This window comes from Thamnophis sirtalis, unplaced genomic scaffold, assembly GCF_051295495.1.
Source record: "Thamnophis sirtalis isolate CommonGarterSnake01/CBP01778 unplaced genomic scaffold, rThaSir2_p1.2 scaffold_6, whole genome shotgun sequence".
Taxonomy (NCBI): domain Eukaryota; kingdom Metazoa; phylum Chordata; class Lepidosauria; order Squamata; family Natricidae; genus Thamnophis; species Thamnophis sirtalis.
In genome coordinates this window covers 131,065,002-131,080,274 of record NW_028261386.1, presented here as the reverse complement: position 1 = coordinate 131,080,274, position 15,273 = coordinate 131,065,002, and the positions used below count along the sequence as shown (strand labels likewise).

The 15,273-nt window shown below is 43.3% G+C and overlaps 1 protein-coding gene across 1 annotated transcript; it reads left to right on the top strand.

Moving 5' to 3' along the window:
- The first annotated feature begins 1,036 nt into the window (after window positions 1–1,036).
- On the top strand, window positions 1,037–15,005 carry TMEM14A (transmembrane protein 14A). The gene is made up of 5 exons (XM_087718978.1): window positions 1,037–1,160; window positions 5,645–5,730; window positions 10,420–10,521; window positions 12,632–12,719; window positions 14,298–15,005. Exons 2-5 carry the CDS (start codon window positions 5,655–5,657, stop codon window positions 14,335–14,337), a joined length of 306 nt encoding a protein of 101 aa, XP_087575104.1. The 5' UTR covers window positions 1,037–1,160; window positions 5,645–5,654; the 3' UTR covers window positions 14,338–15,005.
- Window positions 15,006–15,273: the final 268 nt, after the last annotated feature.

Sequence of the window (15,273 nt, the reverse complement as noted above, 5' to 3'; positions counted from 1 at the left end):
TATATATATATATATATACATATACATATACATATACATATACATATACATATACATATACATATACATATACATATACATATACATATACATATACATATACATATACATATACATATACATATATATATATATATATATATATATATATATATATATACACGCACACACACATACATACATACACACACACACCAATTTTTAATTAGTCCCTTATTAAAATTATTTATCAACAACAAGATATCATTGTAATATGTCCTTAAGGTTATACATTATATCACCAATCCTCTATCAAGTATACATAAAATCATTGTTATCTTTATCCTTTTTAAAGCAAAAAATTCTAAAGTATTCAATTCATAGATGCATCAGGTTTTTCATTGTATCGTTGTAGTTTTGCATTGTGTTTTTTTTGGGGGGGGTCGTTTTCGTTTGGGCAACTTTGGCCCCTTTAAGACTTGCGGACTTCAACTCCCAGAATTCCTGGCTCGGGGATGCTCAGGAAGTCCGCGGGTGGTAAAAAGGTGGGGCAGTTGTCCGCCTCCCCGAGGCTTTTTATGCAGCCTTGTCCGAGTGGTCTCGGCTTCCTTCTCCCGCGGGGTGGCAGGCTCTCTCTCTCTCTCTCTATCCCAGTGGTCTCCAACTTTGGCAACTTTAAGACCTTGTGGACTCCAACTCCCAGAGTTCCTCAGCCAGTCTCCAACCTTGGCCACTTTAAGACCTGCGGACTTCAACTCCCAGAGTTCCTCAGCCAGTCTCCAACCTTGGCCACTTTAAGACCTGCGGACTTCAACTCCCAGAATTCCTCAGCCAGTCTCCAACCTTAGCACTTTAAGACCTGTGGACTCCAACTCCCAGAGTTCCTCAGCCAGTCTCCAACCTTAGCACTTTAAGACCTGTGGACTTCAACTCCCAGAGTTGAACTCTGGGAGTTGGAGTCCACAGGTCTTAAAGCGGCCAAGGTTGGAGACCACTGACGTCAGAAACTAAGCCAAAGGAGGAGAAAAGCGGAGCCGTCCACTCTGGGGAAAGGAAAACACCGCCTCCCGCTGGGCGGCAGGGGGCGCCCGCGAGACTCCCTCCCCGTGGATGGAAGGGAGCGAGAGTTTTTTTTAAAGCGGGAGGGGCTGCCTTGCCCTGCGCTCGTCCCGGAGCTCAAGGTAGGCGGAGGGGAGGGGGATGCAGTCCTTAAGCCCCTCTGGGTGGAGGGGGGGGGGAAATGCACCCTCGGGGTTCAGCCCAGGGAGGCGGCGGGGGCGGCGGCCGCTGCTGATCGCTTCCTTCCTTGCTGCATTAACGCCCAGCCTAGACTGACATGGGGGGGGGGAGAGACTGGGGGGTCCCCTTGCTCGGCGCTTTCTTTCCCGTTGCAAAAATGAAGCATGGGTTTTGTAGTCTTGGCTTGCTTGGAAGCCAGTGGGGGCTGGGAATCAATTGCACGCGTTTAGCCAAGATTGCAAGCCCGGAGTTTCTGCGTGGGAAGTAGGCGGCTATATACATTGTTCTATGCGTGTGTGTCTGTGATACATACGTATTTAATGTGTCTGCACATGCATGCCTAAGCACGGACTCAAAACGTTGAAGCCGCCAGTGGGGGGCGCTCTCTAAATTGGTTTTTATGTGTATATATATGTACATAAGGCGCGCCTATGCACCTACATAAAAACACAGGCATAAAACATTTTATGTGTTGGGTGGCTGTAAATTCTGCTTTATATGCGTCTTTTGTGGGTGCGCACACACAACCCTTGTTAACTTTACATCTGCTTAACTCTTTTATTATTTGGCCATGCATTGCATTGTGTACAATTGATCTTCCTGGTTCCTGTTGAGTTGGTTGGTAGATCATTGCTGATCTCCTGAAGCCACATTCCTGATCTTTGGGGATGTCATCAATAAGTAGCAATAGCAGTTGGACTTATATACCGCTTCATAGGGCTTTCAGCCCTCTCTAAGCGGTTTACAGAGTCAGCATATCGCCCCCAACAATCCGATAGATAGATAGATAGATGATAGATAGATAGATAGATAGATAGATAGATAGATAGATAGATAGATAGATAGATAGATAGATAGATAGATGATAGATAGATAGCAATAGCAGTTAGACTTATATACCGCTTCATAGGGCTTTCAGCCCTCTCTAAGCGGTTTACAGAGTCAGCATATCGCCCCCAACAATCCGATAGATAGATAGATAGATAGATAGATAGATAGATAGATAGATAGATAGATAGATAGATAGATGATAGATAGATAGATAGCAATAGCAGTTAGACTTATATACCGCTTCATAGGGCTTTCAGCCCTCTCTAAGCGGTTAGACTTATATACCGCTTCATAGGGCTTCCAGCCCTCTCTAAGCGGTTTACAGAGTCAGCATATTGCCCCCAACAACAATCTGGGTCCTCATTTTACCCACCTCGGAAGGATGGAAGGCTGAGTCAACCCTGATCTGGTGAGATTTGAACAGCCGAACTGCAGAACTGCAGTCAGCTGAAGTAGCCTGCAGTGCTGCATTTAACCACTGCACCACCTCGGCTCTAGATCATTGCTGATCTCCTGAAGCCACATTCCTGATCTTTGGGGATGTCATCAGTAAGTCTTGCCTGCGTATAAGGAGTTTGCAGGCTCCATAGCAGTGGTGGGTTTCAAAAATTGTTCGAACTTACTCTGTGGGTGTGGCCTCCTTTGTGGGAGTGGCTTGCCGCCCATGTGACTGAATGGGAGTGGCTTGCCGCCCATGTGACCGGATATGAAGATGCCGACGACACTTGTCAGAACCACCTTAAATTACCTCCCACACAGCACTGGCATGCATAAGAATAGGATGTCAACTTCTTTTTTAAAAGGCATCTTTGGTTTGCGTTAAAACAACTTCAACACACGCAATGTTCTGATTGCACCACAAACGCAGTAGTCATCCTTACCTTTCACAGAGTTTTATAAATAGGAGCATGATAGTGTAGAATAATCATATCCAAGGACCAGTGGTGGGTTTCAAAAAACTTTGGAACCTCTTCTGAAGGTGTGGCCTGCTTTCCGGGTCCACTGGTGGAACCTCTTCTAACCGGTTCGGTAGATTTGACGAACCGGTTCCACCGAATAGGTGCGAACCGGTAGGAACCCACCTCTGCTCCATAGAAACGATCCAACTGCATTTCTAAGGAAAGGATCCAGCCCTCATGAAAGAGGCCACCAAGTTTACACCAAGGATACTCCCCAAAGACAAAACCATACAATAGAGGAAGCGATCAGTACAAGTGTACATCAGTCTCATAGAGTTGCCTGAAATGTGAGCTGTCTAGTTTGTGCCCAGTACAGAAATGGCAAATATTCGGAAAGTAGGGTATTTGGGCCTAACTTGTAATTAGTAAGTCAAGATTCAACCATGGCTTATTAATAATTGACTGAGTCTGTACAGCCCAAATGATGAGTATCCATCAGCAGCACGGAAGCTATTGGGATTAGCCCTGCAGTAAATGCTGTGGGGAATAAAATAGGGCAGCCCAAACCTCATTTAACCTCCCTGGTTTATTGCAGTGTCACCTGTTCACTATACCTTAACAGGGAAGAACCTGTCACCTTTCAATGTTGGCATTGAAAGTTAATGTTCCTGGGACCTCCAAAAGGAGCTTGCCAATCCCACCTCTGAAGAGCACTCATTGATTTTGCCATAGGTAATGAAGGACGGAGGAATGCACTATGAAGAGCCGAGGTGGCGCAGTGGTTAGGGTTCAGTACTGCAGGCCACTTCAGCGGACTGTTACCTGCAGTTCAGCGGTTCAAATCTCACAGGCTCAGGGTTGACTCAGCCTTCCATCCTTCCGAGGTGGGTGAAATGAGGACCCAGACTGTGGGGGTGATATGCTGACTCTGTAAACCGCTTAGAGAGGCTGAAAGCCCTATGAAGCGGTATATAAGTCTAACTGCTATTGCTATTGCTACTATGGCCACTCCCATTATGTAACAGCGGAAACTTGCGAAAGTTTGTAAAAGACTACCCAGCACCCCTTATATTCCAAGGCTTGGAATCAGATACGCAAAAATCAAAGTGAAAAGGAAGTCAGTGAACAGATGCCAAAGGGAAAAGGTTTACTTAGCTTGAAGAAGGGATGCCATGTGTATTTAAATATCGATACCCTTATATCGTTCCTTAATTGTAGTGTACTACAATTACAGGTGCGTTTAACTTTATTCATAAAATTTATATGTTGCCCATTCGACTACCGAAGTGACTCAGGCATCTTACAAAATGATATGGAGAAATCCAAGGGATCTGGTTTTGTAGGTATTGCCTTGGTCCAAGAGAAGAAATAGGCCATAAGAAAGAACCTAGGGAATTAGAACCACTGGGAAGAAGATCAGCTTGATCCCAATACTGGATTCAATCCTTGTGCTGTCCCAACAGTATATAGCTAATATAGGAATTAAGAGCTGTCTCCTTTAAGAAAGAGGGAAATGGGAAATGTATCTACCTTATGGGAAATGTAGTCCCATAACATATGACCACATCTGTGCCCCCTGATTGGGCAGTGGGGTACTCTGCCTGGGAAATTGATTTATTACTGGGCACTCACTGAATCGCCATCGGCACTACCAGAAGCAGCTTTGCACCAGCAGCATGGGTTAGAGGAATTAATGTATTTTTACGCTACGTGATGGGAAAGATCATGGAAAGTCAGAAGAATCTTAACACTGAACTGTAAGCTTTGCTATGAAGGATGCCTGATAATAAACGTGATCTGAAAGATATTCCTAAGCGTGGAGTTAACTGGCTGCCCGAGCAGAACCTCATTGCAGAACAATCCTGCTAACAGCAGCTTTGTGACATGATCGCCTGGAATTTGGAATAAGTCCTAAGGAACTAAGGGAACAAGGAACAAAAGAAGTTTATGGAACTCTTGGGGCATCAAATAATAATTTTGCCTGGACCCAGGCTGAATGCACTCCCAAGCGCAGTAAGAATTTGCAGTGCCCTTTGGATATAAAGCAGGCATATCCAATTCATGCGACAGTAAAGGAAGTTTGTTAATTGTGAACTTTAACTATATTTTATATGCGGCCCAAGACAATTCCTCTTCACTCAGTGGGATCCAGGCAAGCCAAAAGCTTGGACGTTTCTGGTATAAATGAGCTTTGCACGTGAGCTGGCATTAAGCCAGGAAAGGATTGCCCCATCTTCCGTTGCAAAATTGGGCACAGGGTAAGGCTATCTATTTACAGTCCTCTAATCCTTACACAAACCGGCGACTTAATTAATACCTCCCACAACTCCGATCGGTTTTTTCTCAGAAGATCTGGTTTCATTTTTACTGCTGGATGATTGTTGGGGCATTCCTAAAAATCTTTCTCTGGTTTCCCTCCTGTTGAGTTGAATTCCTCCTAACTACATCGCCACAATTCACACTGTTTTGTTGGTGACGGTGTGAATTCCCATCACCTTTTTTCCTGCTGTTTAAAAAATAAATAATAATCCAGCTAGCCTTGGGAAACACTAAATGTATTCGTGCTGACCTTTCTGAGATCGCCGTGGTTAATTACAAGTTGCTGCTTTCTGTGACACAATCATCCTCTCCTCCCTCCCTCCCTCTTAAATATCGTTTTAGCATGTCCATTTTGCCATTCTGTTTTTGTTTTTCAGGCTATTCACCATGAGTGTGGATTGGATTGGATTTGGTTACGGGCTGGTCGTGGCTCTTGGCGGTATCGTAGGATATATTCGCAAAGGTAACCGCGGACCTGTATGATGGAGAAAATGATGTCATTGTTTTCTGCTGGTTTTTTTTTCCCTGCATTTTCTCAAATAGTTTCGTTAAGTCAGTGTTTTTCAACCTTGGCGACTTGAAGATGTCTGGCTGGCTGGGGAATTCTGGGAGTTGAAGTCCAGACATCTTCAAGTTGCCAAGGTTGAAAAACACTGCGTTAAGTTACGCTTTGCTTTTGCAATGTGTTAAGCTTAGAAGAGGAATATGTGTAAAAAGATTAAAATACCAAGATGGATCAAACTGAATCTATATACCGCTAAACCTCTTGGCCTAGTGGCTAATATAACTGCCTAATATGTAATGCAGCCCAGGTTCGAATCCCAGTAAGGGTATGGCTAGCTGATGAGAGCTAAATAGCTTGAAATAGATCTATACTAGTCTCCCTTTATTTATTTATCAGCACAAATGCAACACAAATGTAACAAAGGCAACAGTAAAAATAATGGCTTTCTGTTGTTGTGATGGTCTCTTGTGACGAGCCGATAGGCAGAGAAAGGAAGCAGTATGCTTCCTCCATGTTTGGGCATACTAGGGGTTGTGGCATGGTGCATCACTAAACCTCTTGTGTCTATTTGATACTCAAGAGCCAAGGTGGCGCAGTGGTTAAATGCAGCACTGCAGGCTACTGCTAGATCAGCAGGTCAGCGGTTCAAATCTCACCGGCTCAGGGTTGACTCAGCCTTCCATCCTTCCGAGGTGGGTAAAATGAGGACCCAGATTGTTGGGGGCAATATGCTGACTCTCTGTAAACCGCTTAGAGAGGCCTGAAAGGCCTATGAAGCGGTATATAAGTCTACTGCTATTGCTATTGCTATTTTTAACCTTCGTCACAGAGCAACAGTTTTTGAATCAATGTATCTCAAATGGGCTTATTTACAGAATGCGCCAAAAATTGGGAACCCATGCGTTGAAAGTTGCCAAAGTTGTGGCTGCTTCAATGGCACCATGCCATCCAACTACATTTCCCAGCAACCTGTAGGCTGTGTGACACAAGAGAACGGGTGCCCTCACTCTCTTTCCCGCCCCCCCCCTCTGGCCCCTGCTCCCAATTGGCTGGTAGCAAGGTCCGACAGGTGAGCAGCCATTGGCTACTTTGGTACCAATTGAAAGTAGAAATCTCTTAATGGTGGGTGACCAGTAAGGGGAGAACAAGGGAGTAACTTGGAAGCTTGCTGGCAAAGTAGGTTTGCTTGTGGCATATTGGCAGTTGATGAGTGAGCCATTCCCCCCCCTCCCCCCAAAAAAGAAAGGGACGAGGCCTTTGGGGAATAAAACTTTGACTTTAACTTTTAATAAATTTATATGGTTCCCCCACAAAACTGCGGTAGACTAAAGCGCGCTCGACAAAAGCGCATACCTGACGTCATCACAGCGCGACGAAAACATCACGCTGTGAGCGGTAAAGTTAAAATTAACGCGAAAACCTTACCCTAACCCCCCCAAACCTAACCCCAAACCTAACCCTAAACCTAACCCTAAACCTAACCCTTAACCTAACCCTAAACCTAACCCTAAACCTAACCCTTAACCTAACCCTAAACCTAACCCTTAACCTAACCCTAAACCTAACCCTAAACCTAACCCTTAACCTAACCCTAAACCTAACCCTAAACCTAACCCTTAACCTAACCCTAAACCTAACCCTAAACCTAACCCTTAACCTAACGCTAAACCTAACGCTAACCCTTAACCTAACCCTAACGCTTAATGTAACCCTAAACCTAACCCTAACCCTTAACCTAACCCTAAACCTAACCCTTACCTTTACGTGAATCGGCTTGCTTTAAAAGCGCTTTTTAAAGCGCCCTTTTTTCTCCGCGGTCGTATTTGTCGCGCTGCTGATGACGTCAGGTACGCGCTTTAATCGGGCGCGCTTTAGTGGACCGCGGTTTTGTCGTGCCACAAATTTATATGCCACCCAATCGCGTAGGACTCCGGGCGGCTTACAGAAACAGGTTAAAATAAGGAGTTAAAAATAAAAAGAAACAATTTAAAAGAAACAATTTAAAAAGCAACGCACCATACACTCGATCTGGGTGGGGCTGGACCTCATTCCTGAAGTCAACAGCCCCAGGCCTGCCGGAATAGCCAGATTTTAGTGGCTTTTCGGAAGGCCGAGAGAGTGGGAAGGGTCCGGAATCGGAGCAGCTACAGAGAAGGCCCTCCTCCGAGGAGCCGCCAGCCGGCATTGTCCGGTCGACAGCACCCGGAGAAGGCCCAGCCTGTGAGTTCTTATCGGCATTGTTTCAGAGATCTTTTTCTGGAATCTTAAAAGGCCAGGTGAGGAGAGGTAGATTCCTTTTTCTCTTTTTGTCTCTGCAAAACAGAAAAAAAATGTATTTAACTTTGATTTCTAAAACTTCCCCCTTTCCAAAAGATACAATTCATCATAGTTTAACATATTCTTAGCGCAACCGCGTTATTTTTTCCCGTTGAAAAGTAGTAGTATCTAATTCCTTCCTCTCACTGACAAGAGTGTCTCTATCAGCAGAATTGGAATAAATTTGGAAAGAATCAGAAATCACACGGTGGGAGAAACATGTGGCATGCAATATTAGATTACAGAAATGCCATCTACGTGTTAGATTGGCTGCATGAAACACATATGCTCTACCTCTGCTAAACACTTAATTCCCACAGCACTGTCTTGTATCTAAAGATATTTTCCCCATGTAGTAGAGCTCTATTACTGGTATCTTATGATTATATTACTTTGTTGTTTGTGCATACAGTGAGACAAATTCCTTGTGTGTCCAGTTACACTTGGCACTAAAGAATACTCCATTCTATTCTTTTGTAAACCTAAAAATATCCTGCTTGAATTCCCATGGAGCAGATATCAATAGTAGAACCTTGGAACAGAATGGGGGCTATCCCCACGGTTCCACCACAAAACCGCGTTCGACTAAAGCGCGCTCGATGAAACCGCGTAGCTGACGTCATCACAGCGCGACAACAGCGCGGAGAAAAAAGCACGCTGTAAACACTAAACCTAAAATTAACCCCTAAACCTAAACCTATCCCCCCTAAACCTAATCCTAAACCTAACCCTAAGCCTAACCCTAACCCTAACCCTTAACCTAACCCTAAACCTAACCCTTACCTTAACTTGAATCGGCTTGCTTTCAAAGCGCTATTTAAAGCGCCCTTCTTTCTCCGCGCTCGCTGTTGTCGCCCTGCTGATGACGTCAGCAACGCGGTTTAATCGGGCGCGCTTTAGTCGAGCGCGGTTTTGTCATGCCACGATCCCCACAGCCTTCTGATCAGATACTGTTCTGAAGAACCTTCAGAAATAAATTACTAGTTCATGATTTCCTAACTGCATTTGCACAATGCTCTCCGGGATCATTCCTCTCCTGTAGTGGAATAGTTACAGTGGTGGGATTCAGCCGGTTCGCATCTATTCGGGAGAACCGGTTCGTAACTTTCTAAGCAGTTCGGAGAACCGGTTGTTGGAAGAAATCTTATTTTATTTTTTTCCCCACTTTACAGGGCTAATCCTGTAAGGAAGGCAGGAAGGAAACATTCTGGTGTTGTTTCTAGCCTAATCTTTATTGCCCTGCTTACAGAAACTGCCTCTCCGGTTAACCCTTATTACCATTGTAACAGCTAAGGCAAGCGCCCATCGACGTGAGTTGGCCACAGCCACATTGTCACATGACCACCGAGCTATTCCTACCCAGATGGTCATTATGGCAGAGAACTGGTTGTTAAATTATTTGAAACCCACCACTGAATAGTTACTATACATAGAGTGGTTGCTATAATTGCAACTTATCTACCCCAGAGTTACTAATGGGTTCAGAACAGATCCTGAAAACCCCAGGAAACCCGAATACGCCATTTCTGCAGCGTCAGTAATAATTTAGATTAGTCTCTCCTGCTGAACCACCAGTGTGAACACAGGACTATCAAGTCACTCTCTTGTAACAAAAGAATGCAGAAAAGAAAAGGATTGGAATACAAGGGCACAGAAGCTTCCGAATGAATTTATCCCTTGTTCAGCTTCTGACTGCACACTTATGGGTTTCGTCCCTGGATAGATATAGATATATATCGTCCCTGGATAGATAGATAGATAGATAGATAGATAGATAGATAGATAGATAGATAGATAGATAGATAGATAGATAGATAGATAGATAGATAGATAGATATATATATATATATATATATATATATATATATATATATATATATATATATATATATATATATATATATATATATATATATATATTCCCCAATAAATTGGAGTATTGTTCAAAATAGTGCCAACTGGCAACAATTGACATAGCCAGAGATCTCAAGAGCCTAAGCCTGCCCCCCTCTCTCTCTCTCCCTGTCCCCCCTCTCCCGCCACCTCTATATATGCCATGTTATTCTTGCTTCCTAGCCATACATGTATAAGAAATAAAACTCTTGTTTCTGTGTAACTTTTTCAGAAAAAGAGTCTTTGTCAAATGGAGTCACTTGGCATCATTTGTTATCCCTTTTTTGTTCTTATTATCTGTCTTCAGAAGAACAGGGTTGAAATACGTCAAATAATCAAATACATTTTTCAGCTTCCAGAAATCAAAGACGCGTCTTTCAAAAACAGAAGTACATGTTCTTAAAAGAGTACAATGAGACATTTATTTATTTATTACAGGAAGTAAAATCTCATTGGTGGCTGGGCTTTTCTTTGGCCTGCTGGCTTGTTATGGAGCATATTGGGTAACCCACGATCCCAAAGATGTAAAGATATCATTGTGTGAGTATCCTACTTTGTGAAAAGAGAGGGCATGAAAGAGTTTTAAATGTACTTTCATTGGATTTGGATTGGATTTGGATTTATTTCATTTATATGCCGCCCTTTTCCCCGAAGGGGACTCAGGGCGGCTCACAATTCGGTCAGGGAGAGGGGTACAGATAAGGGGATAAAAAAGACGAACATAACAATACACAATTTAAAAACACACAACAACCATACCATTCGAGAAGTGGGGCAGAAGCTCTTTAGCCCCAGGCCTGTCGGAACAGCCAGGTTTTAAGGGCTTTGCGGAAGGCCTGGAGGGTGGTGAGGGTTCAAATCTCCACGGGGAGTTCGTTCCAGAGGGTCGGAGCAGCCACAGAGAAGGCTCTCCTCCGGGTAGTCGCCAGTCGGCACTGGCCGGCGGATGGAATTCAGAGGAGGCCTAATCTGTGGGATCTGATCGGTCTATTGGAGGTGATTGGCAGCAGGCGGTCTCTCAAGTACCCAGGTCCAATACCATGAAGGGCTTTATAAGTGACGACTAGCGCCTTGAAGTGTATCCGAAGACCAATAGGCAGCCAGTGCAGCTCGCGGAGGATAGGTGTTACATGGGTGAACCGAGGTGCACCCACGATCGCTCGCGTGGCTGCATTCTGGACAAGCTGAAGTCTCCAAATGCTCTTCAAGGGCTGCCCCATGTAGAGCACGTCATTATATACTGGAGTTATCAGAATAATCAGAAACTGAAAACTAGTTGCTATCATATGCACTATTTGTAAGCTCATAACATGCAGGGTAAAAGCTTATAGCTGTCTTTAAATAGCATTGGTGTTGCATGCAAACCTTGAGGGTTGAGGGCATTCCCTCTGCCTTGTTAACTTCTTGTCTTCTGAATTATTATTTTTTGGACTTTGATTTCCATTTTTAGCTTACGCATTTTAACAAGTCTCCTTAATTCTGTTTTTAACTCTGCTTTTAAGTCATGCGTTGATAACCAGAGTCCCTGGATAGGAAGCTATGGAAACTGAGCAAATAAATAAATCATTTTTTTACTTCGTTGTTGCAAACCGCCCAGCTTCACTCACATCTGGTGAGATGGGCAGTGTAAAAATTAAAACGAATGAATACATTTAGTTTCAAAGGGTAAGATTTGAGATGGAGTGGTTGATTCAGGTTCCTTAAGGATGAAGAAATAATAATTGGCTTAACTTGTGCAAGCCTGCATGTATTGGGACGTTGAGAATTTTTCCATCCCGTGGATGGAGCAAGCTTTTTAAAATATGGAATTACGTAAGCGCTTTATTGTTTTCACCAAGCCTTGTTATTGGCTAGATCAGTGTTTCTCAACCTTGGCAATTTGAAGATGTCCGGACTTCAACTCCCGGAATTCCCCAGCCAGCGAATGCTGGCTGGGGAACTCCGGGAGTTGAAGTCCGGACATCTTCAAGTTGCCAAGGTTGAGAAACACTGCTTTAGGAGCTTTTTGGAATCCATTAAAGTATTATCTGCTACAAATTGAAGTCCGGACATCTTCAAGTTGCCAAAGTTGAGAAACACTGGGCTAGATTATCTGGGATGATGGAATTTATAGATCCACATTTCTGAAGGCTCCCAGGTTGGAAACCAGGTTGGTGCACTTCATGGATTCACATTCGACACTGAGTTGCCATTTAATTGAAGTCCAAATTTGCACATGACTTGGCCAAAACGTGTCTGGACCACACAACAAGACGCTTTAATTTAAACAAAACATATTCTTTGAAAGGTACCCAAGCTTATTTCTTGTTTCATTCGTGAAATTTATAGTTGGGGAAAATAGTTATGGAAAAAGGACTCTGTTGCCGAGATGGAAAGATAAGAACAGTTCAGAACAGGCACAAAGACACCATTTTTGTATGGACCTCAGTAGAAAGAATTCTAATTATAAGTTGGTGAAGATGTAGAAAAAAAAACTTAGTTTTTGTTTTTGGAATATTATGGCATTTGAGTGATTTTTTTTTCTTTTGTTTTAATAGCTGTCTACTTAATTTGGAATAATTTTAATTTGTTGACATAAATAATTATGAGACTATAGTTAAAGCACAGCATAACATTTGCTAAAATAAACATCCTGTATTTTTGCCTGCAGTCACAGCCTTTATACTGACCACTATAATGGGGGTGAGATTTAAGAGGACGAAGAAACTCATGCCGGCTGGAATTATAGCAGGCCTCAGGTAAACCGTTTCTGCTTTATGACACAATCCAAAGTTTACTTATCTAGCCCCCAGTGACTACAGTGGGTCATTGTGCGATTGCACTTGTATGCTAGTACACAACGTGTGATTTTAAATGCTGTAAAAGAGTTCCTGGATGTAAATGGGACTGATTAACATAGAATCGGTTTATGGATGACTGGATACTTGTCATCCGGTTCTAATTATGCTATTTCTGAAATTTACATTCTAGAATATTCTATGATTTTACAGTCACACTAAAATAGGTCCGTGTGTGTTGTGTGTGTTTAGAGAGAAAGAGAGAAGAGATTAGATTAGATTTAGTTTATTTGTATGCCGCCCTTCTCCGGGAGGGACTCAGGGCGGCGAACAACTCGAAAGGGGGAAAAGGGGATACAAACACAATACACATAATTAAAATACACAAGGGTCATACAAGTCGAGAGGGGAGGGGAACTCATTAACCCCAGGCCTGCCGGCACAGCCAGGTTTTGACAGCTTTCTGGAAGGCCTGGAGAGAGGTGAGGGTCCGAGTCTTCGCGCGGAGTTCATTCCAAAGGGCCGGAGCTGCTACAGAGAAGGCCCTCCCCCGGGTAGTAGCCAGATGGCATTGGCTGGTAGACGGAACCCGGAGGAGGCCCACCCTGTGCGATCTAACGGGTCTGTGGGAGGTAATTGGCAGCAGGCGGTCTCTCAAGTACCCAGGTCCAATACCATGAAGGGCTTTATAAGTTACGACTAGCACTTTGAAGCGTATCCGGAGACCGATCGGTAGCCAGTGCAGCTCGCGGAGGATAGGTGTAACGTGGGTGTACCGAGGTGCGCCCACAATCGCTCGCGCGGCTGCATTCTGGACGAGTTGTAGTCTCCGAATACTCTTCAAAGGCTGCCCCATGTAGAGCGCATTGCAGAGGAAAGGTTGATTAGTTGATTGCGGAATCCATTCTCCTGATTTCCAAAGGAACTGTTTACGTAAGAACATTATTCTTAAGAGGTGAGGATTTGCTTCCCGGTATTCAAAATCAAAGACTTCAGATGCCGTCACTCCCACGAAGAGTCCACGCAACCTTAAATTATAGCGGTTGAGGCCCAACATACATGTGAACGGCACCAAATGGGGAAGCCTGTTTTAAGGCATATCTGCATATGCAACTTCCAACCGTTTTTGAGGTTGAAATTTCACACAGGTCCCCGTTCCTGTTGGAGCTCTCCATTCCGAGCTCCCTCTCCTCCTCTCCGTATACTACTCTGAATATAAAAAATGGAAATTGTTCATGTCTTAACTGATCGCTCATTATTGAGCCGAGGTGGCGGAGTGGGTAGAGTGCAGTACTGCAGGCCACTTCAGTTGACTGCTATCAGCAGTTCGGCGGTTCAAATCTCACCGGCTCAAGGTTGACTCAGCCTTCCATCCTTCCGAGGTTGGTAAAATGAGGACCCGGATTGTTGTTGGGGGCGATATGTTGACTCTGTAAACCGCTTAGAGAGGGCTGAAAGCCCTATGAAGCGGTACATAAGTCTAACTGCTATTGCTATATTGCTATTTCTTTATTATTATTATTATTATTTTTAATACAGCCTGGTGATGGTTGTGAGACTTGTCTTCCGGCTCATATGAGAAAAGAGGCACTTCCAGATTTCCACGCAATCAGACAAAGTACTCATTGAATTACGGATATCCCTTCCGAAAGATCAGCCATTTTTGTTGTGATTACGATGACATAAAGGCAGCGTTATTCCTCCTGGACTCAGAAATCCATTCATTCCTTGTGTACGCGGGGTCACATTCTTTAATGTTTTAAGTAACATTTTGTTGATTTATGTCTTATTCAGACCAATGACTAACTTGGCCTTCTAATTACTCTTTTAATTTGTGGGACGAAGATTCAATTTACGCTTTATTCTTCCTGGAATGAATAGAAGTCACAGGATTTTTAAAACTCAGGTTTTGTCATATATGGTGGCATCTAATAAAGTTTATACCCAGACCTCCTAAATGAAGATAGTTTCATAGATCAAGATACAAATAATACAAATTTATGTATGGATTATATTGGGTTTTTATCTTTGTAAGCCACCCAGAGTCACCGAGAGTGAGTTGGGCGGCCATATAGTTCCATAAAAAAATAAATATTGTCTTTCAGTTCCGTTAAAATATTAATGAATGCTGTATTAATTTCTTATAATGCTAAAAAAATCTATTCCAAAAGAGGTATGGCTTTATGTCTTGAAATGCAAACAAATAACATATTAAGAATAAAAACACTTTAATATTTTGAATACAAACTCTCTTGTAAGTTGTTGACTTTCAGTATTTCTTAAAGTGGTTTGAATGAGGTGATTGACTGAAAAAAAATATAGATTGGGTGGGACAGGGTATTTATATATATATATGGGAGGAAGATCACTACTTCCTCCGGCTCGTCACAAGAGACCATCCAGACAGAACCCAATATTTTTTGGGTTAACACATCTGCCTTAAAGGCAATACAGCACAGGCTCGATTCCCAGTAAGGGTATGGCTAGCTGATGAGAGCTAAATAGCTTGAAATAG